The sequence below is a fragment of the Aulonocara sp. 'chitande type north' Nkhata Bay genome, linkage group LG22 (genome assembly GCF_057382095.1).
Source record: "Aulonocara sp. 'chitande type north' Nkhata Bay isolate Kocher_YH1m ecotype deep benthic linkage group LG22, A_spYH_male_GT1.1, whole genome shotgun sequence".
Classification (NCBI taxonomy): Eukaryota; Metazoa; Chordata; class Actinopteri; order Cichliformes; family Cichlidae; genus Aulonocara; species Aulonocara sp. 'chitande type north' Nkhata Bay.
In genome coordinates, this window is record NC_141364.1 from 7,960,843 (window position 1) to 7,985,122 (window position 24,280).

The window sequence follows — 24,280 nt, forward strand, 5'->3', positions numbered from 1 at the left end:
AGCCGCTTAAATCTATATAAGCGAGAGGGAGAGAGATCCACCTGCTGAAATATACATCAAAGCTTCCCCCTTTGATTTCATGTCCGCACATTGTGAAGAGGCGATCGATTTCCCGGAGGCCGGCGATGATGTGATTATTGGCTTCATTATAATGAAATAATCAGAAGATCAATTGGCCGATCAGCGCTCGCCTTGTACGAGATTACGTGCTAAAAGAAAAGCGTCGCGTTCGTGGAGGAAGGCTTTAAAGTAGTAAAGCAGGGCTCTTATGAGAAGCTGTTTTTTACATAAACCTTGTAAACATCTTTCAGACAGCCACGCGTATTTGTAGTATTTGTAATATTCATCACCATCGAGTTACTTTGTAGATCACATACAAGTGCCAATAAATCTGCAAGTGTGCGCTGAAAAGAAATGTTTGCCTCCAAGGGGCAGAGGCGGGACTGTGTGTTTCTCTTTGTGTATATGTATATGTATGTGTGTGTGTATATTTGTGCTGTGTGTGTCGGGATAAAGGGGGTCGCGGTAGAGAGGGGAGGGAAGAGGGGTAAAAAAAAAAACACAGATGAAGGGGGGCTGGATATCTCAGTCTCCCGGGCAGAGCGCTTCGCCGTGCCAGAGTGCGTTCAGGCTGCGCGGTGTCGGACCGAAACCACCGGGGTTCCCAAAATAAACTGAAGGGACGCTGATACGCGCGCGCGCACACACACGGAGGATACACACAACGGAAGACTGAGAAGGAGAGAGAGAGATACACACCGGCGGATGGCGGAGCAGAGCCAAAGAATAGACAGTGCACCGTAAAAGGAAAGGGGCAACGCTTTCTCCTCGTCTTTTTCTCGCTTTCGCTTGCGCATCAGTTGAGGAAGCCGGAGGACTGAGTTATTTATTAATATGGATTCATTCATTTATTTATCTATCGATTTTGCTTTAATTAGTGACCCCCGGTAGAGAAAGAGGAGAGAGAGAAACAGCGAGGGGAGGAGAGGGAGGAGCGAAAGTCAGACTGGGGTGCCTGCGTAGCCTTACTTTATTATTTCATTAATTCTCTCTTTTACCAAATAACGGTTTTTATAGTGTCGCTTTGCGTGCGTGTTTTCTTCAGCAGATCAGCCAGCTATTAACCAAATCTTTAGGAGAACCAAAAAGCAGCAACTCCACTCTTACACGGACAGTTGCTTTCTGCCTTTTCCTTACCGAGGATTCGCCGGTGGACTGCGTTTGTTTAGGACTTTTAATGAGAGCGCAGGAGGGAAAATCCATCTTTCCCCAACCCAAACCAAAGCAAACCCGGCCGAGGGGTGAAGACTGGGTCCGAGAACCACTGAGAGTCTAATTGTGCCTGTGTTGCATCCTGTAGAGAGTATCTGAGTGACGAGCACCGACTGCACCGGATTCACATGGGTGCAATGATAGCAGATATCACCAAATGGCCAGTCACCCTCAGCTTGTATTAGCCTGTATGGATAACCACTGGTAGCTTTATTTGTTCTCCCAAAGCCAAACAGTCTTTGCTGCGCGCCCAGCACATCGCTGCGTGTTCGTGTGTGTGCCGGACTAGATCAGTTCAAGAAGACTCAAGTCAGAGGAACAGAGTATCCATCTGGTTACCACAGCTGTACAAAATCCAGAAGTAGAGCAATGTGAATCCAGAGAGACACAGAATCGATTCACAGAAGAAGAAAAAAGCCAAATCCTTAATCTCCTTTTTTCAAGCCGTCCCAGCATCCTTACAAACGGCTGTCCACAAACCTGGAGATCATACGAAGAAAAGCCAAAGAACGACGACAGGACCACGAATAGGAGAAGAAAAAAAAAAGTGAGACTAAAATAAAAACAACGACCCCCAGGTCGACAGAGGACCATGTTTGTCCCCCTGCCGGTCCCCTTCGTCTTTCAGAGAACAGCGTCCGACTTCAGCGCCTGGAGACTCAAGTCCTCGCTGGCTCCGCGGTCCAGTCCCGGTAAGACACCTCTCCCCGGTCCCATTCCCACTACTGTGTACCTATACGCAAAGAATCACAGTTGTTCATAATTTATATAATATTTTTTTTTATTTTTAACCTGCTAAATCTAGATTTTTAAAAAGTCTTTACGCATCATTTTATGTTTCCAGTTTCACCTCAGGTTTCTCAAACACCCAAAATAAACTTAAATAAAATACACGCGTGTAAACCGATGATGCAACATACAACCCACAAACTTCATTTTCCATATGTGAAAGATGCAAAATGCACTCCATAACCACTGTAGACGCAAAATGAAATTCTTTAAGAAACAAAAATATCATTTATTTATTTAAAAGTAGAAAAAGCAGATCAGACTCTCAGTATTAAATATTTCAAGACATTTGGGATTTCTTTGAAATTACACAAGCAAGTGATTTTTGTCAAGGAATATTTGAGGACTAAATATCATAAAAAATGTGTATTTTTATTATTTGTCATTATATCCTCACGAAAAGAGGGAAAACGACCAGTTTAACTCGCAATACTTACTTGCATGTAAATCCAAAAATGTAAAAACACACCCCAAATTGGATGCATGAATATAGGGGCCATTAGCATCCATCACAGTCTCTCTGAGGCGCCACACTCTCTCCTTATCTTTTCCTCTTTCATCCATGGCAATCCATCCATCTCAGCCTCCATCCCATCTGTCTCCTCTCTGCTCCTCTCCTTCGGTCTAACTTGGCTAGGTTTGTGGGGAATATTCATGGTCATCTATCGATCAGATTGTATTGATCCCTGACAGGAGGCCACATTGGGAAAACAGGAGTACAGTTAAGTTGGCTGAGGGAGAAACTTTGCCAACACAGGTGATGATGTGAGAGGGGAAATGGTGGCGTTTTCAAGAGACTGAAATTGAAATCCATATATTAAAAAATCAGAATAATTTAATTAAGGACTGATTTTCTTTTAATATTCTTTTAATCTTCGGGATTAATCGGTGGGATTGTCAGTCAATACTTGGTTTTTATGATGACCTTGTGATGCTTTAATGCTCTGCTTTAATAAATCATGATCACTATAATATTGCAGTGTGATCAATATTGACAATGCACTTCTCTGGATTAGCTTTCTTTGTTTGAATATAAAAATCTGTGATGTGCTGTGCTTTATAAATCTAAATGTAAAATTACAGTGTTAACAAATCAGCTGAATGTCTTAATTTTGTCGTTACATTTGGTTTTTAGATAGGTTGTTCAAAGTTCTCCCTTTCCTGCCACCTCCTGGGTAAAACTTTGTGACGTGTTGGTCACAGAAACACGAGTGTGTGCACTGAGGTGTGTGTTTGAGCAGGATTCCTGGAGGGTGACAGTGCCGGTGGCTCCTCTGTCCCACCTCCCATCCATCCAGCCGGAAATTTAAAAAGACAGATGGGGTTAGGTGTGTATGCTGAGCCGTGCCGAGCCGTGCAGGGATAATTCAGGCTATCACCTTAAGTAGGTGTCAGGAGGAGAAAAACGGTTGTGGTTTTTAATGAAACCTCAACTGCTTCTGGCGGCTTTGACAGGCGACATATAACCACCGAGCTTCTGTTTCGGGGGAGGGGTCTTTTTTTTTCCTTTTTTTAAAGTTGATCCTTTAAGAAATTAAAGTAAAAGACCTGATGGGGGAATAGGGAGGAGAAGTGCACACTGGGAGCGAGGGGCCAAATGAATGATTGAATGAATAACAGAATGAGTGGGTGCATAAATGAATAATAAATAGATGCGAGGGTTAAAGTATCAGTGAATTAACAGGTGAAAGAGTCATTGAATTGAATGAATAAAAGCAATAAAAGAATGAATTAGTGAGAGTGGGAAAAGGAGTTTAATGCTTTGGAGAGAAATAAGCCAGAATGGAAGATTCTGTGTTAGCAACGACACTGTGGTGTCAAAGGGATAATTAAATGGCCGTGACTGAATGTGGATTATTAAATGAGGAAGTAAATTAGGAGTGAATAGGTGAAAAACAGAATAACGAGGGTAGGAGTGAGGCAGCAGTTCCTCAGCAGCTCAGTCTGCATGGTGTATTTTCCACATGGGAGAAAATGAAAGGGTCAGAGTTCTTGTACTGGCTGCTTTTTTTTATTTAAACATGTTGGTGCGATAAGCAGCCGATACACACGAGGGAAGTAAAGTAGGTAGGAGAGCAAAGGGCAGCACTCATCCCTCCTTTCCCCTGTTATTTCTCCGCTTTTCTCCATCTTTCATCTTTAATCTCTGGAGAGAAAGAAACTCTGAATCCTCTGTTCCTCATTGTCTTTCTCATTTCTGTGAAGTGTTGACTTGACACAAAAGCCTTTTCTGTAAAATGCAAACTCTCCCGTCTTCCTCTCGCTCCCTTTTTCCCCTCTCCCCGTCTATCCCTCTCTTCCTGTGTCTTGTTCCCTATGAACGGGGGGGAGTTGTTGAATTGGATTTGCCCAGTGTGGTTTGCCTGGGCCCCATAAGCCACTTTAGCTAAGTCTGTTACCCACAGTTCTCTGCCTTTCTCTCGCTCTCCCCTTCTTTCTGTGATCTGACCAAGGCGTGCATCTGTACCACTCCGTGCACCTGTAAATGTGTGAGCACGCACACACCTGTGTGTGTTTGCGTTAGTGGGAGCAAAGACGGGAGTGTCGAAAGTCTAAGACGAGGTGAGTGAGGTTCAGTGGAGAAGGAGCGAGAGAGTGGTCCTAAACAGCAGACGCTTGCAGACAGTGGCTCTACAGTGGATCTAAACCAAGGGCTTATGGGTTTTTTGTCAGCTCGACTCTTAAACGCTACAGTGTTGAGACCGCTGGCCTCAGCTGAGCGGGGCCACAGACACATCACTGCAGTCGCACACCTTTAAATTGGTCACTGGATTAAATTTGTCATCTGAGCTTGATAATGTTTTCTTTATATTTGTAATGTTGTACTTTATTAAATACATTTTTAAGTGCAGTAAATGGTTCCAGCCTTGGAGAAACCGATGGGTTGGGCTACTTTCATGATTGCTATCTATTAAAGAAATCTGGCTTGAGTTTTAGTGCCTTTAAGTCCCTGGAATCTCCCGCTATCAATTCAGATATTGTTTGGAAAGGCATCACCCTGAAATCTGACTCTATCCCAGCCTATTCACACTGCGGCTGTATGAATGCAAACATTATTACAGTGAGTGGATCCTATAACTCGTGAAGTATACAGAAAACCGCTGGCTTTACAGCTCGTGTGCTTTTAGTAATGAAACCCTTTTATTACATTAAGCCTTTTCTGCCTTTTAGAAACTCCTATCATATTGTTGACCCGTAGAATTACTTCGCATTCACAGAGTTATTTCGCCAGGAATGCTGTGTTGTGTATTTTCATTCTTCCTGAGTTGTTTTCAGGATCCAGTGTTGTGAATTAATTAAAAATAGATAACATAGTATAGATGTGAGCTCTGAATGCGATTGTTGTAGTAGCTCAGATTTCTCGCTGCTTGTGTTAGTTTGGGGAACTTGTGCATGGGGCAGTAATGAGGATGAACTCTGACATCTCATCAGTGTGGTCATAAACCACATCACATCTTTGAGTTCTTTACTTTCCAGCCATTAATACACCCAGAGAAGCATTCAGATCATCCACAGTTGAAGAGTGGAGACTAGTGTTTCTTGGCTCTTTTTCAGCTTCACATCTTTGCCGCAAAGACTTAAAACCTTCTTTTTTGTGCAGCCCGGTCTCTGCAGCGGTGTGTGTGTGTGTGTGTGTGTGTGTGTGTGTTTTCAGAGGGCAGTGAGGGCGGAAAGGGACCTGTAGCTGCCTCTGCTCTGTCCCTCCTCTGCACCACAACAAAGGAAATCTAAATGCTCTTTTATTTTATGTACACTGCTGTAAAATCCTCCAGGGCCACTGTGGCCCATATAAAACTGAGAGCTGTCAAATTCACAGAGAGGAGGCACATGTCTGGATTGAGAGGGATGGTTTATTTATGTTGGCTACTGTGAGAGGCCTCTTATTCCAGGTGTAGTTATTCAGCACAGTGTTCTTTTTAGTCTCTAGTTCAGCGTGTTCAGACGCGCTTTTCTATTTAGATTACCCCGCAACACATACGTAAAGTCATGATGATTCACGATCAAACAAAAAAAGCTGTCTAAAAATATTTGTGCAAGTGGCATTAAAAATACAACAAACACACACACACACACACACACACAGGGTGCTGCGTGCTGTTTGATAACTACCTCCTCTCACACCCAGGATCTTCACCTCGTGGAGCCCAGGAGGGGGTTGTGAAGTCTGGGCCACATCAAATTGAGGCCCCTGTGTTCAGATTAATTGGCTTTCTGTGTTTGTGGAGCACACGTTTGTGCGATTATGGATAACAAAGCTTGTGTGTTTGTGGGAGAAAGATGTGATTTTTGCTCAGGTAGATGCAACGTTCAAACGTGTGTTTTTTTTTAATTTGTGAATGAACTCTAAGTGAAGCTGGTTACAACGTATATCTGTATATATTTGAGTTTATTCAATGAGGAGGAAATGCATGCCAGCTGGAATTTATATAATTTGAACACGTGGGTGGGTGTGTGTGTGTGTGTGTGTGTGTGTGTGTGCATAAAGCTACCAGATCTGTGTGTGAGCAGGCAGACAGGTAGACGATTCAATAATTGCACGTTGAGGTCAGTTATGGATCTTTCCGGCATGTCTGGTTTATCTGAAAACCACAAGAAGCTCATAGCTGCCCATTGTGTGAGTGGTTTTAACCTTCCACCGCTATTGATTAGCCAGCATTGACTGCTCTCTCGCCACCCCATTTGTGAGTGGAGACTGTTGATGTGTGTGCATGAGAATTTGTGGTTGCGGGTGGATCTGTGTGTATTGACACGAACAGCTGCCACAGATGTGTGGGAATGCGAGGAAGCGGCGTCTGCATGTGTGTGTCCGCGTGCGTATGGATCAGATTTTAAAAGGGGCAGCGTTGTTGGTGAGTCCCGGTGCTAACGTGATTGCGAATGACAAAGCGTCCAGGCGGGTTTGTTAGCTCCATAATGGGGAATCAATAGACACAACACAGATGTCAATACAACATGCTTTATTGCGTTAAGCTGCCTCACCCCCACACTGAGCTCTGTACGTACACACACACACACACACACACACACACACACACACACACACACACACACACACAAACTGCATGTGACGATGTATCCGCTTCATTCAAATGCATCCAAATATTAAAGTAAGTACGTGACATGCATATCAAAGAGGTTGTCAGTGACACATATTTTTTGTTTGGCTGTTTATGAGTCGTTTTATTTGCACCACTGCTCAAAAGCCTGAGGTCGTTTCAAAATGTTTGAGCTATAAAAAAAACCCCACATTGGTTGTTGAAAGTATAGCATTAAATTAATAATTCATTAATGTCTGGTTAGACGCAGAGACGCCCAATTTCAGAAATCATCATCCCTGTTTAAATTTTACATTTACATCAGGTTAGCGGTCTTAAATGCCTTCTGCAAAGTGAAGATGTCATACAACAGTTTGTGTTACTCCCTTCACAGAACAGTTCATACTGGCTCCAGCCAGAGAGAAAAGAAGTAGGAGGACCCAGTGTAAGTGGACACCAAGAAAAGACATCAGAGTCTGGAGTTTGAGAAACAGACACCTCACTTGTCCTAAACAGGCAGCTTCATTAAAGGGTATCTGCAGCAGGTAGACTAATCCTGTCAGTGAATACAGTTTTTATTTTAATATATAATAATAATAATAATAATAATAATAATAATGGATTGGATTTATATAGCGCTTTTCAAGGCACCCAAATTTGGGGCGACCGTGGCTCAGGGGGTTGGGAAGCGTATCTGTAACCAGAAGGTCGCCGGTTTGATCCCCGGGCTCTCTGTCCTGGTCGTTGTGTCCTTGGGCAAGACACTTTACCCTACCGCCTACTGGTGTTGGCCAGAGGGGCCGATGGCGTGATATGGCAGCCTCACTTCTGTCAGTCTGCCCCAGGGCAGCTGTGGCTACAACCGTAGCTTGCCTCCACCAGTGTGTGAATGTGAGAGTGAATGAATAGTGGCATTGTAAAGCGCTTTGGGTGCCTTGAAAAGCGCTATATAAATCCAATCCATTATTATTATATATTAAAATAAATCCATCATAGATTATCAGTTCAGTTTCAGTTGATTTTTTTTGTATAAAAAAAATTACAATTAAAAATTTGAGGGGAATTTTTGGACTACAACTGACCCGTGGAAGCAATCAGCTAGTCAAATATGTTGATTCTTTAATGAGTATAGCATTTAATTCCTTTCTTTTACAAACAACAACATTTATGACCACATAGTCTTTCATTAACATAGGGCCGTGTTATATATCAATTAGCACATTTTGTCAGGTTAATTGCTTTACTTGAACCGCCTGCACACTGTGACACTGTTGTTGTTTCTCAGTGTTTGTTCCACAGACAGACGTTTTCATACATACTTGAAACTCTTAAAGTGTAAGCCCAGCCTGTTTAGTGTTCTCTTTGCATTTTCACTGATGTTAAAAAATCAAAAATGAACAAATTAACATACCTTAATTTTTACATGTCAGCCAAGCAACAAACAACCATGGACCTACCAAAACTGCAGTCTCTCTAATGGCCGCTGGAGGCTGGATCCAAAAAGGAGTCCAGTTTAAAATGCCAAAACTTTAAAGCAGAAATAAGAATGTTTACAGCTTGCTTAATGATACGATTTTGGTTTTATATCAGATGTGACATTAAATCAGCTAATTTGTGTCTTTTTGGATGCAATTACCTGGTAAAAACTGTGTTTAACCATTTGCCTGGCCCATGTTTGTTTAGTGAAATTCGAGCATTTTCTTTTTAGCATTAGCTCAAAACACCACGCTCATTCCTTTTGCAACAACGGTCACTTCTTGCACCAGAAAACAAAACAGTGATGACCATAAAGTCAGAGTATCAGAGCTGGGCTTACTCAATCGGTGACATCACAGTGGCTACATCTGTCTTTTACATACAAGTACTGGTGCCAGCGCGCGTTTCCTATCACACGCCTCATCGTTAAAAATAAATGTAAATTTACCAGAAACATAAAACATTGTCATCTATAGCAGATGTAATAAATGTCCTGTGCATTACCTTCACACATGCACAAACCTTTGCATGCAGCATTGAACACACACACACCTATACAGAGACCTTTTGTCTTATAGATGAAAAAAGCCATTTCATACCATGGACACTTCCTGCTGTGCAGATATGAAATAAAAACGTTGCCACAACAAAATATGGGCGCCTGAACTCTGCTTCCCCTCTGCTGCCGTCTGTATGTCAGTCCATCCAACCAGCTAAAAACTCTTATAGTTACCGTGGAAACATTCATAGGCCATTAGACACACATATAGGAGGAGAAGAATCTAGGTAAACACTGTCCTCCTCCACACATAAACACACGTGCATCCTGCATTGGACAGTCATCTTAGTCTTGCGCTCTTGATGGCTGCCCTTAATGGCCCAAAGACCATTAAGGGCTAAATTGGCTGTACTCAGGCTATATTTGACTGCCCTCTGTGCCCCGCTCTCTTTGGGTATGTAATCGGCAATCATATGTAAGTGTGTGTTGGTTTGTGTTTGCAACCATGTCTGTCCACGAAAGCACGAGTACCCTGTGTACTTCTTGAGTACTTGTGTCTGTAAAATTGGTGTTTCCCCGATGGCTTGTTGCAGAGTACGTGCGTGTGTGTTTATTTCGGCCAGTGTCCATTTTACACCCCCGTCTAAATAATGAATCGTGGGCGCAGCAGGGGACCTTTTTTGGTTTAACACCAATGCCCACCCTTAATCGAATGCACTCAGCGTGTGCTGCCCCTTTGTCCGACAAGGTGTCTGTCGATAGGCTTTCTCCTCAGTGCACATAAATGCCATAAAGAACCCCGTGCCTATTCATTCATCTCATAGCTCACATTCCATCTCTCCACACTCCTCTCCACCTCTCCCTTCACTCCCTCTATCACTCTAATTCCCTGCCCTTGCCCAGCGTGCAACCTGGTCTGTTTGGTCAGAAGAAGGAAAGGCAGGAAGAAAAGGGAACACGAGGGCAGGAGTCAGAAATAAAGGCATGAATGCTGTTCAAGGTACTGAGAGGCTGGTTTCAGGTCAGGACTGCTGCTTGCCTTCTAATTAAGCAGAATAATGAGGTTTTACGCTGTACACCAATTAGGGGTCTGTGTGTGCATGTGGCAGTGTTAAGTGATACATGAAGGTTTCTCTTTGGGATTCTTGGTTCATTTTAGCACCTCTTGCTGTTTGAAAGCACTCCTTTTCTGTAAACTCGACGTGTGCAGTGAATGGCTGATTTATCATTTACCTGGTCAACTACTTGCATCCATGGAGGCAAGAGGATCTGTCAAAGCTGTGAAACCAAGTATAAGAATGGAGAAGAAAACTAACCTAAGGTCCTCTGAACGGTGCATGAAAATGATATGAAGCAGAGAGAGTTATAACTTTTGCTAAATTTCAACCCTTGTCTCTAAACAGGCTTTTACATGAATACATACACAGTTAGAAGTGGCAGGCTCCATTTTTCCTAAACCACAATATGCTGAAAAATACAAAACTTCAACAAAAACACATGTGAGGCAAACAGAGACGAAATGCACATAACAAAACGGGTTTATTAGCTTGAGATTCATGCACAATTATCTTTCTAGTTGTCACGCATTTCATTGGTCCATTGTTGATGAATGAGGTCAGAGTACAATGGAGCTCACATAAAACAGTAATTGCAAAACTCCAAACACGAAACAAAAAGGGGTGTTGCACTGATAACCTTGATGTTTTGTTATTCATTGTTAATGTATTTCTAACGGTGCTTATATGTTATTGTAAATAATTGAATGTTTTGTGCCTGTTTTATAGTTTATAATTCCTTTCTCATCACCTCTGAGCACCTCTATTTTAAGTTTGTGGAAAATTACAGTTTTTGGCTGATAGGATTAATATTAATTCAAATTATAAGTGATTATATCGTTATCATGAAAGTCTGAAATCTTGACAGTTGAAAAAAACATGAAAGCAGGTAGTTCACAGTAGAAGAGGACCATGCTAAGTGCTGCTCCTGTTGGCTAAGAACATAGAGCTGATGTTCCAAAACGGTGAAAAACTAGAACTTCAATTTCTGCTGTGACATTGAGATTGTGGTGTCACATTTTGGCATATAAGTAAGGATCCGTGCAGCAGGTGGTGTAAAGGTGTAAGGGCATAGTCTTGGAGCTCCTTAATTCCAATGGAGCATCATTTAAATGCTGCAGATTGTATCATTGTCAAAAGCTTATATCATCTCAGACTGGATCCATGACCATGAGTACTCGAATGGCCTCCAGATTCACCAAGTCAGTCCAACAGTGCACGTTTAAAATGTGGTCCAAAGAAGAAGTGCATGGTGAAGACGCTGCCTACAATTCTGCAGCAACATGATGCAATTATGGCAGAATGAGCCAAAGTAACGAGGAATGTTTTCCAGAACCTTGTTGAATCAATTCCACGAAAATTCAAGCCTGTTTTAAATGCAAAAGTCGGTCCAAACAGTACAAGCAATCTCAGACTACTCGACTTTTAACCTGCTTCAAAAAGTTCAAAGTCATGTGTACGTTTAATAAAACCAAAGGATGAGTCTAGACATCGCCACTTAAAGCAGGTACATTTGTTCAGGACACCACAGTATGTAATCTGTATGTAATCTGTGTCCAAAGGTTTGTGTCTTCTGGCTTCCATTAAATAAATCTGATGGTCAGTAATTTCAGCTCCCAGGAAGCAACCTAACTCGTAAATGACATAAATTATTTTTGAGGCAGACAGCCGTAATCTGACAATTCAATTGCTAAATTCAGGACTTAACCAGCAGTCATTTACCATTAGTCAAAAAGTTTCATGCACTGCAATTATGTGTTTTTTAAGTTTTTTAGATGGTGTGTGTGTGTGTGTGTGTGTGTGTGTGTGTGTGTGTGTGTGCGCGCGCGCATTAGTGGGTATGTAGAAGGTCTACTGTAGTTTGGTGCATGTCTGTGATCGCCAGCAGGTGTGTGTGTGTGTGTGTGTGTGTGTGTGTGTGTGTGTGTATTCTAGCTAATGTCCATCACTGCCTGCTGCCGATGTGTGTAATACAGAAGTGCTGGTCTTTTGTGCCAACCTCAAGGCAGTGATCTTGTTCCCCTGCTTGCTTGAATAGAGAGAACAGGGCTTAGGAAAGGCTCCTGTCCTCCTTCACAGGTTTCTGACATAATGAAGCCAGTGTGTGATCTCACACAAAACCTTCCCTTGGAAGTGTGAGGAAGCTCGTCTCGCTGCTTTTGCCTATAGAGATTAAAATGACAAGCAGGATAAGCAGGGAGCGTGTGTGTGTGCCTGTCTCTACTTAAGTACATCTTCCTCTCTGAGTGTTTGCATGTTTACGCGCCACTGTAATGTAATCTCGCCGTTTGCAGTGCCGCAGGGACGTTTAATGCTGCCCAACATAGTTTTGATCGAGTAAACCACACACGGAGAGCCAAAACTCTTCCTTTGTCTGGGCCCTTTGCATGTCTGTGAGTGTGTGTGAGTGTGTGTTTCTAAGGAATATGAATGCTTTCAGCCAACAATGCATTTTTCCAGCAGCTGATACATTTAGCTAATAAACTCGAATGACAAAAGTCAGGTTTGTTACATTGGATTCCACCTCTTTTGTCTCCTCGCTCCACCCGTCCATCCCCTTGGCTGGTAGTCACTGCAGTTTTGGGGAACAGGGCAGATTTAAATCCCCCCCCCCCCCCCCCAATTTAATTTAGCTGACAGGAGTTATGGAAATGAACTTGTGGGACAGAGAAAGGGGTGTGTGATGAGAGGAATGGATGGATGGGAAGGAGGGGTAGGGGTCCCCTTATTTACCTCAGGAACACCACGTCCTTCCTGTCCTCCCTGTCCCCAACCCCTCCTTCTCTTGAGCCTGTCTTATTGAGGGACCAGCAGTGACTGTGAAGGGTTTTTAGTGAAAAACGTAATATCATGTAGGAGGAGATGGGGGGGGTCTGTATGTATGCACAGAGACAGAAGTAAAGTGACAACAATAGAGGATGGAGAGTGAAAGGAATGGTGGGGGGTTGGGGGGTGGACAGGCACTGGGTCCGGCCCTTTTTAATAAATCTGAGTGCTCTGGTTAGTGCTTCAATCTCCTGTACTCAACTAACCCCCTGCACACATTACATACAAACACACATGCTCTACCAAATACATACGTGCACTTACTCTCTATGACTCATTTTCACCCACATATGCGTTCGCCAGACTACAAGCTCAAGGGCTTTTAGAAGGTGTTTTTTCCAGACTGTACAGCTGATGCTGCTCCTAATTGTACTGTCCACCAGATGTGGGCACAAAAGTATGAAACACCAACTATTTTTTACATTTAGTGTTTTAATATGAACTTTTCTTTCTTTCTTTTTTTTCGTCTGCTGAATTTTTGTCTTGTTCAGGAGATGTGCATTTTCAACAAGCATAAAAACAGGCTAAGAGATATGCTAGTTAGTGAGCCCACAATCACCTGGATGTGCTGTAAATAGTGCATCTAATGCATGCAATGACTCCAGTGTGGGTGCTTTTTGAGAACCTGGTGAATTAAAGCAAAGAAACAACACACTAACACACTACAAAATATCTGCAGGCTATGTACCTTGCATTTCTGGGTCCATTTTGTTGTTTGAAGGTGTAATTTTCCTATTCATCATAGATAACTGGCCCAGTACAGATGGCAAGATGTCACGTTAAGACCGCTACAGTGGAGTGTAATTGCAGAAAATCTTTCGCCTGTCTAAAGCATCAACAGTAAACATCAGGTTTTGGTCTCAGCCACTCAGATGGAAAGAGCAAGAACCTCTTTATAGAGGTTCCACTTTGTGCCAATGTTTAAGATTCACACCGAATAAAATCTCTGCATAGATTCTTAATAATACGTAGTCAGAGACGTGGAGAATTTTTTACATTCCGTGTCCGTGCTGTTGCCATTGATATCACTTTTGCTGTTAGTGTATACAGTTCAAATCCAACAAGTTCAGGGCCGTCCTTTGTGCGCTGTCAAAAGCCTCGATGGAAAAATGCATGAAAGTAATCACAAAGCTAAAAAGCAGTCAGTTAAAGCAAAGTGGAAACATTAAGACACTTTATTGTCAGATAAAATATGGAACTCACAGTGGGCTGACATTTAACCGGGTGAGAATATAAAAGCGTTATATGTTATTTTGAATCAAGTGCACCTAAAGTGTCTCCGTGCCACAACACTATTGTATTTGCTCAGGTGGTGTATAGGTTAACCTATGTTTTGAAGTATCAATCTGTGACTATAAATGAAAACATAACAGGTACAAGTAAAGAGTTTCAGCCATAAAGAAGCTATATCTGATTTAAATTTGGCCAGTTTCTCCTTCAAGGTCTTCTTATTGTTCAGCTCTGGACTGCTTTCTGGTCTTATCCTGTTTTTAGGAAGTTTGTTTCTGACCACTTGAATGTCTGATAAAGACAACATTATTAGCCTTTTGTCAATTTCTTTTTTTTTTTATTTAACAAAGCATTTCTAAACATATTGGATTACTTTAAAAAGCATAAATTATCTATATTGCACACAAAGCACAAAGCTTGTAATATCAGGTTAAAACTGAGGTTTATCTTCTAATTTACACAGAGTATAAAAACTCCAGCCAGGGTTGGGCAGTTCCAAGTGGTGAGAGATGTTAATAAAGACCCTAGAAAAACCGCCAAGACACCTGTGAGTGACTTAGCCAAGTCGGGAATTTAAATCCCAAAAAGACAATCACTAGAACCCTGCCAAGAATGGAGAGCAGACTAAACCATGCCAAGTACAGCCTGGAGGATGATTATGCATGCTGGAAGCGTCTCTGTGCTCACATGAGGCAAAACCAGAGCTCTTTGGTCATATAGATGCTGCCTATGTTTGGATATAAAAGGGAGAGATGTGCAAACCAAAGAAACATGGTGGTGGGAGTATTATGCTGTGGGGTTTCAGTGTATCTGGAACTGGGAATCTCGTTAAGGTTGGAGGGAATTGTGAAGAAAGAAGGATATGTGAAGGTTTTGAAAGAAAATGTGGATATGGGTCATCATGAAACACGTCATTCCTGGTGAAGAGCTACCTCCAGAAGACCAGAGCGAACATTATTGACTGGCCTGCACAAAGCCCTGACTTCTGTGCGGTGATCTCAAGGCCAAGGTCCACGTAGGGACACAAATGCAGAATAGATGATTAGCATCAGAGCGTGGTGGTGGGGTAATTTTGACTCTGGGAGTTTTTGTTTTTTGTGAAGTAATTTTGTAAAATAAAGTAATTTAAACATCCAAACTAATTATCATCCCTCATGACGAGAGCTCATGACGAGGTCTTCAGCAATGACCTAGAGAATGAGCAGCAGCTTTCAGCGAAGGAGACTGCAGTGTCATAGCCTGAAGGTGAAGGCACTGGGTCAGGAGCATGCTCATTGTTTTTTTGTTTTTTTTACACAGGGTTGTTCACAGTGGATTTGTCCTTCAGGGTCAGACTGTCAGTCCCGGGTTTTGCTGTAATGCACGGAGGCATCTAAGTGAAAACATCTGGTAAAAATCACCTGCATGTATGTCATCATACCTCAGTGTGCCAGTCCAGAGCAGACTGAACAAGAACCAACACAATGTTTGCTCACTACCCGTTATTGCTCCAAAAATGTATTCAAATTAGAGGATTTCTATTTTGATGCACTAGAAGAGATCTAGCATATGATGCAAACACACAAGTGGAAGCTAACAGAGCTCTCCTGGCAAAGCTTAAAGTGGTCCAGAGCTGCATGAGAAGATGACCGTGAAGGAGAGATTGGCCAAATTTAAATCAGGTAAGGTTTGCAAGAACTTCGTGATCATGCTGCTTCCTTACGTTTGACTCGTTTAACAGATACTGATTCAAAAAGAGCTGCAGACATTATGCTCATATCTAAAGCGCCCAAAACACCAGTGAAAGAAGAATCTAAGCTATGTGAGACACTGTATTTCTAATATAAGTGTCTCTAGAAAAATGTAGAGTTTTGTTGAGGAAATGGAATTATCAGATTTGATGCCTGTTGCTTGAAGTCTGGGCTTCATATTCAAAACTGTACTCACTAGCTGATTTTTGCTCTACGTGATTTAAGAAGCCTTTGTTAGGCTGTGAAGTTGCACCGTACTGTATCCCCCTCTCAGATGCACAGAGGCCAGACATACTCACGGGCAATTTTGAACACATAATCGTCTTCACACTCTGTGACTCCAATCTCTTCCGCGTACAGTACACACACATTTACTACATCAGATAAAAGAGGGGAAAAAACTCTTCTTTTTTTCTCTTCACGCTTTTTTCTCTTCCTCCCAGCTTACCTCCTTATCACCGCCCCCTCCTCTCTTCTTCTTTATCCTCTTTTATTATCCTCTGCTTTTTTTCTTTAGCAGAGGAGTGCTCAGTCCAGAAATGAAATTAATCTGTTGTACTACACCCCTCCCTCCTCCTCCTCTTCTTCTTCCTCCCTGCTTTTCCTCCTCCTCTTCTCGCATCTCAATCTCATTCTCTCTTTGCTCTGTGGGGAGGATTGGACTCGTCACTTTAACCTCTTCATATTGGATATGAATCTGTTAGCCTGCCTGCCCCTCTCTATAACACTCCCCACCTCAATCCACAGAGTTCACAGACACACACAGAAGCTGTGTCACACTTATTTACGCACTTGCATGCACACACACACTGTGGTGAACATAAGCATGCACAGACACTGTACTCACACACACTTCATTCCACACAGGTATCTAAACAAATCTCTCAGCAAATCCCAACCCTCGTGCGCACAGACCATAAACACACACACACACACATACACATGTTGACATCTCTGACAAACCGTCCTTCAGCGGGTTTCTCCCGGTGCTTCAATCAAAGCCATTGATATGAATCTGGGCTGTTTTCTCCATGCTGGCAGCAGCAGTAATATAGCAGCTGTACTTTTTAGCAGCTACACATCTTTCATCAGCCCCCGCCCTGCCTTTTATTCCAGCCACTTCTATGTAGAAATGGCAGATATTGCTGGGTTTTAGCTTTGGCCTTGGCTAAACCATCCAGCCTTATTAGTGAGGATATCGGATGAATGAGAGAGGCTTCATACTTCATATGAAAAAGGAAGGCAGGGAAACGTGGGGAGGGGACGGCGGTAGAAACAGGGGGGGATGAGGGAGAGAAATGTGGGGAGTGAGCGAGGTTCTCCTTAATGGTTCCCCCTAGGGGTTTTAGTGGCTACACGAGCCGCGGCAGCCACATACAGTCGTAGCAGTGAAATGGGACAGATGAAGATCCTCTCCCTCCTCCTCCTCCTCTCTAAAGAGTGGTATGAATATGGTAAATCCGCTGTCCGCTTGGCGGCATGATTCTCTCCCAGAAAATGGCCCTGTGTCTGCGTCCCTGGGGGGTATAAGCTAAGGAGATTCTGCATTTATGCCCAGCACTCACTCCCTTTCTGCTCTCTGGGGGTTTGAAAAGGCCCGGCCAGCCCCAATCCTCCTATCTATCTCACAACCACAGCAGCAGCAGTGATAGCACACCACACGGCAGTTCGGCTTAAACATGGTGGCTGGAGCTGCACAGCCATCGCTATCTGGATGCACGGCTTTTACACTCACACGCATGCAGAGCCTCTATCCATGTCTGTGTCTCACTGACGGAGTGAGGTCCATTTAGCTAGTGTTCGCCCGAGGCAGTGAGGGATCACCGGCGACCATCGTCATGTTCTGTTACACACATGCATTCACACACATTCGCACACGCACATACACAAGGTTGTTTTTTTGCTACCAGCTCTGCAGCTCCAGTCTTGTCGGGGTCAGAGAACATGGTTGGATGGCAGCTCGCTCAGACAGTCCGTCAGTCATCCATTACTGCAGGAGACAAAACATTCAGTTTATTTGCACCTAGTTGGCCTTAGTAGTAGAGCTGGGGAATATAGACACAATCCCACAGCATAATATTTCTGACTCAATACTTTCAGTGTGGATAATGAGTATGATTATCGGTTCCTTCACACAGATTGTGTGTAACGTTATTCCAGAGGAGAAACACTAACGATGTCGGTGTAAAAGCCAACCATGTCACGACGATGTGAAAAGAAGGCTGAAAATTTCCCCGCTGAGTACCTGGGTCCAGATGGATCTGGATTAGTTTGTGACATTAAGATAATTTCTTGAACTTTTATTCATTTCAATAGGATTTGTAGTTGTAAAGATAAGAAATTAGCCCTTTTTTCTCTGTTGCAAAAGTAAAGCATCCTTATAAAAGTCAATCACTTGTAAGTTGAGCCAAGGAGGCAAGGGTCAAATTCAGACAAACTTACAAACTGGGCCGATCACATGCGCTCAGTGGCAGAGGTAAAGTCCTATGAAATATACAGTTATTGAAACATTAATTTCTATTAAATGTAAATATGCTCAGGTTGGTGATAAACATATACTTTGCTTTCCCCAAAAGATAGGAAGTTACAGCAAAGGATGACAATATATATATATAATAAATATGTTATCATAAAATAGAAGATCTCAGAATGTCTAAAATTACATGAAAGGGGTTAAATTAGAGAAAAAGAGGAGTGAAGAGCTTAGTACATCAAAAATCTGATGTACTAAGTATTGTGGTATGATGTAAGAGAGATATGTATCAGTCTTTATTGCAGTGAAGCTTAAATTGATTTTGCCTGTCCAGTAAGTGATGCAGAGGTCTGTATTTCTGTGCGCTCTTTATCAACATTTTATTCACCAGCCTTATAAAGTTAAACGTTAATTACAGTCAAGGTGCTGACTGATAGAAATCCAGTTTCTCAATAGCAGGAATCAGTCTTGTGGCCTTTCATTTCTAAGTCAGTTGTCTAATTATTAAAAGGAGCATCTGAGAAATACAAACTGAAACTTTTAGAAAAAGTTTTTATTCATTCAAACATCCGAGTTGGTGTGAATTGCTGTCATAGTGAATATCTGTTAATCTTGAAGTGTGTCTTTGGCTCTGTAAATTATTTATGGTGCAGAGTAATGGGCTCTGTGCAGCACAAAAAGGAAAAAGAGGCATTTAAACCGCAGGCTGTGAAGATTACAGAGACCACGGTCCTAACAAGTGGAAATCATTACAGCATAAATGTGCATTTATTGAAGTATACCTCTGTCTACTTAAAACATGGTTCTTTTCATTTAACATACTGTGTGGAAATATTCACTGTTTCAAAGTTCGTAATGTATTATAACATCTGAAATGGTTAAATGGTTCTTTGTATTGAGCTGTGTGGTGGTAAAGGTGATCGTTAATGATGATGTTTATATTTGGTTAATATCTGTGATCTAAAAGTGTCTGAAAAATGTGTTTGAATATCATCAGTGATCAGATTTTGGACTCTGTTTAGCACACCTGCAATGTTGCTCTAATGTTAACATTTGAATTTAGAAATGATAAAATATTAATATGGATGTTGTCGGTGTGTTCATTCATGTGAGTTGAGGTTTGATTGTGTGTTTGTGTGTGTTTTTGAAATTAAACGGGCTCTTCTGTGTGGAGGGAGTGCCTGTGTGTCCACGTGTGCGTTCGAATTAGTGCTTTTGTCGTTCAGCTGTGGCACATGTGAGCCCAGCAGTGTTTGTATAGTGCATCTGCCTGTGTGTGCATGTGTAAATCCATGCTTATGTGTTCATTTCCCAGCCCCCTACTCCTCCTCCTCCGGGGTGGCAGGGGTCCAAGGGCCCGGCGCCCTGTGTCATCCTGAACCCCCTCCTCATCTCCTTTGTCTGCTCGTCAGTTAGGGAGCGGTCCACGCGGGACCTGGGGATGCGGGGGGTTAACCTTTGCCCTTAACCCCGTAACCTCAGCCCTCCCTTCTCCAATGCCCGGAACAATTCATATGCAAGCGACCCATCACCAGCCTATTCTTCTCTTTCAATTGTCCACGCCTGGGCAGGCTGTTGTGTCAAGTCTCAAGTTCAAGTCCTGGGATGAGCCAGGCCATCCAGGGCCAGGCCAGACCACAACAGACCAGATCTGGCAGGCAGTGAGGGTCTGGGGGGAGGGAGGGAGGGGAACTAGTGTTTGCTTGCTCATATTTTATGAGGGTCAGTGAGAGATGGTCTGGCTCGTGTTTGGGGGATAGGCTGGGGTGACATGCTGGGGTCAGTCCTGCTCTGAAAAACATGCCGAGGATTTCATCTGCCATTAAGCCTCCTGCTACTTACAGAAGAGAAGAAAACATCCTGATTTATCTACTCGGAGACTATTTCTGTTTGAAATTAGGACTGCTACAATACGTGGTTTTCACGTCATGATTATAATGGTAAGAATTAATCCAGGATAATGACAGTACCATATATATAAATTTATAGAATAAAAATTAATGTAATAGATTCAGTAGAAATCTTAATTTTATATAATTAAAATTTTAGCTTTGTGTCTAAATGAACCATAACTGCATTAAAATCATTCAAAGTGATTTCTGATATTATCTAATGTGCATTAGTGACAAGATAGATATTTTATTTGTAAATATCATGAAACTACCAATGCTAGACAAAGATCAATAAAACAGCACGGCGCCCTGTGTTGTTTGTTTTAAAACTGAGCAAAGCATTTTTCTGAACACACCTATCTACGTTGACTCGTCAACCCTCTGCACTCATGGTGTCACATTTCTTAAACCCAAGATGAAACTATTAAAAACCCAGCTCATGAAACTGACCTGCTAACATGATGGCACAGCTAGACCACCATGTGACAGTTGCTTATGGGTACTGTAGTTTTGCTACTTCAACATGAAGTAAATGGAGTAAAAAATCGATTTCTCAGATAATACGTTTGACCATTAGGAAGCGATGGCTAACACAACTCTGTGGCGTCACATCGTCTCTTGTAATGTTGTTCTCATAGAATTAAAACTCCAAGTGGGGGGAAAATAATCATTTATCAGTAGTGGAACTGTCTTTCCATAATTGCATAAACACAGAGGAAGAAAAAAAAAGACTTTATTATGTTGTTAAACAAAGATTTGATTGATGATATGCTTACATCTTGCATGTCATATGATGCATAATGTCAGGTTTTGAACAAACACAGATTTCTCTGTAAATATTGTAGAAACTGATTAAAACTATTTAAAATACTTCAAGTATTGTGAAATCAAGGTGGGATAAACAGAGAAATACATTTCTTTTTTAATATAAAGATTTTAATACTAATATATAGTAACCTGAAATTTTGTTTTCATTGCATTTATTTTTATTCTAGACGGACTCCAGGACAGAATTTCACCTTTATCTTTCTGTTTTTGTGGAGGGGCTCATTGTCCTTCATCGAGGGGCCTGCTGTGGGGGTTGGTGCTACGGGCTCGGGGTCAGGGTCAAGGTGGGTGGGGCCTGGGTCAGCTAACCAGACGGATGCACAGACGGTGGACTTGACATTGATGTGGATGAGTGGATTAACAGGATCGGGAGGCTCCTTATGTTTTTAAGTGTATTGTCAGCGAGGACGATATGAAAGTGATGGTTTGTATCAGTTTGAGTCGGGAGGATTTAAATGTTTGTGGTTAGTAAGAATTCCAGAAATTAATTTTAGCCTCTAACAATTTTCATGTTTTTGCGCGGGAGGTGACTGAAGTTGATGCTCTTCCAGCGCTTACATTTTTTTCATGAGCTGAATTTTATTGGAAGCCAGATACATCTTATATTGGCTAACAAATGAAGTCTAAGAGCGCACACACACTGGCCTTCAGTTTGCACGTGTAACGGTGAATGAATGCAGTGATTGAACCGTCTCCTGAAAATAACTAAGCTTTCATTAAACAGAAAAATACCTCCATTGTCCCAGCGAAGCACTGTTAGCCTGCAGAGGACACTCTGAGATGAATAAACACCCATTGAGAGCGAAATAATAATACAGATTGTACATTGCACATTATCCTGAGAAAACATACAAATATGTTACAAATATTTTTTTGTTGGTTTTTATTTTATTTTCTTTTTTCTGCAAAAGTGGCATTCCTTGAGAAGATGCAGAGCATCACAAAGTCCAAGGATGCGTTAAGTGGGAAAACAATTTCTTCAGGCATCTGACATTTAACCTGCTGCTTGTGTTTGTGGCATTCTTGCCGATAATGGGCTGGAGTTTGTTTTGAAAGCATCCCAATTGACAGTTGATTGAGCTGGCCTGAAGGTTATCCAGCAAATGGAGAATGACTTCTGCCCTCTAAGAGCCAAAGCTAGTCAGCTGGTAATGGTTGCTCTGTAGTGTATGTAGTTGGCGCATAGACTAGACCAATGATTTTACTTTCCAGATGAACCTGTGCTGTGTGTCGAGGATGCAAAATGACTGCCTGTAACAAAAGAGGATAACCTGTGCCTGTGGATGCTTTGTGCACACACTTGTCTGTTTGCATCATGCACAGCTGTCTGCCTGTCAAACTGCTGCTGTTGAAAATCTTCTTATAAGCAAAAATATTTTAGCTAGTACAGATTTTTAAACTAAATCTATTAATAACCCATATAGTTGACTTTCATACCAACAACTGCAGCTAATTTTGTGGAGGATTGTACTGATGGAAGATTCGTTTCAGGGCATCATGAGACTCTAAACTCTGAGTAATCAAAGGTAGGATAGAGCTGTCACCAGGATATCAGCAGAGCACAAGTTGAAACTGACTCTAATACTTATTCTGTTTCGTTTTGGCTCTTGCTTCGTTTGCAGTCAGCAATTCTTTGTTGATTGTTCGACATCGAATTGAGGTGACGCTCACTGTGTTGGAACTCCGCTAACTGTGTGCGTAAATGTGATGTGAGAGCTACGTCTTAAATGAAAACTGTCACAGAAACTTTAATCATTGTCATTTTTTACAAGTTGGATTTCACATTTGAATGTAGTCCAACACTAAACAAGATTTCTAGCAGGTGTAAAAAGAAAAGAATCAGCATATTGTTGAAAGTGATGCTCATTGGAGGCAAAACGTCCACAAACTGACTCAAAAGAAAAAGTTCTGGATCTAAACCTGCAAATATAGCATCTGGTGTTTCACCATGTTTAGCAAAGAAGTTCAGTGCACACATTCACTCTCCCTGTCTCACTTTGGGTCATTAACACAAAGCAAATTATTAAACAAACAGCCAGATTTTTACTGAAGAAAGAGCTTTTAATATTCATAACAACTCCCCCCCGTTGCAGTTTCTTGCCCTAAAAACGTGACCAAGACCCCAATTTTAGAAATTCAACCAGTCATATAAAACATTTTTTTTTTCCTGCTGATTGCTTCTGTTTTATATTTTGGATCATAATGTGATTCTGTATTTTGTGTGCTGCAGAAGAGAAACCCATAAACTAGTTGTAACTGAGTCAGGCAAGTTTAAATATAACAAATGAAATGAAAGCATGAACCTTTTAAACATGACGTGAAATATAACACAGGCAGAGCTAACTTGCAAAAACTGTGAAGAAATGGATCCGATTTTTGTTTCAGTTTTATAAAATATTCAGTAGCTGTGCACCACTTTTCAGTAATATCTTAGCGTCCTGCATTGAAAGGTTGCGTGTCTCTGATTGTTGGTTTGATTTCAGATTATAGTTTTCATTCCACATCTACCGTCTAGCTAGTCTGCTGGTGGTTTAAACTGTGGGAGGCACAGATGACTCCTGATGATTATTTGGAAAAATTACACTGCTGTCCAGTGAAATCCAAGTAACATGTAATTTTAGCATTTTTCTTTTTTTCTGCTTGCTTGAACTAAACGCTTGTTATTTAGGTACTTGGTGAGTTATCTGAACCATGAAAGTTGACACCTAGTATTACAATTTCAGAAAAACTCCACATATTTTTTTTTTCGTGTCTAAAAATTGAGCTTTTTGCAAAAGCAGAGTTTTTGCCTGCCAACGATGATATGCAGTCAGCGCTGACAGCTTGCAACCTGTCATTGATGGCAATTGCCACTTTCTTCTTCTTCTGTTCCTGAGTGGTGAAATCACTATGTTCCAACTTGTCAGTTTTCTCAATCCAGTACTCTGTTTTTACCTTTTATATTGATAAAAGTACACACCGCAGATGTATTATTTTCTTGAATATGTGTATAAAAAAAGAGAAAAAGACTCTTAGCTGAAACATGATTCAGTGATTCCTGGAGGATGTGTTTACTTTTGTGGCTTTTTCACTTCACTCAGCATTAGCTAGCGTCAAATGTAGTGGTCACCAGTGGCCAACTCTCAGTCCTAATAACCATCTGAAAAACAGAAAAATCCAATAGAGCTCTGCTTC

General features: G+C 41.8%; 1 protein-coding gene across 1 annotated transcript in view; it reads left to right on the top strand.

Annotated features, from left to right (window-relative positions):
• The first annotated feature begins 726 nt into the window (after positions 1-726).
• Positions 727-24,280, top strand: part of pou2f2a (POU class 2 homeobox 2a) — a 67,876-nt gene continuing 44,322 nt past the window's right edge. The window contains exon 1 of the mRNA XM_086280614.1: positions 727-1,964. Coding sequence (XP_086136740.1) covers positions 1,865-1,964 — 100 coding nt within the window. The 5' untranslated portion in view covers positions 727-1,864. The remainder of the gene's footprint in view (positions 1,965-24,280) is intronic.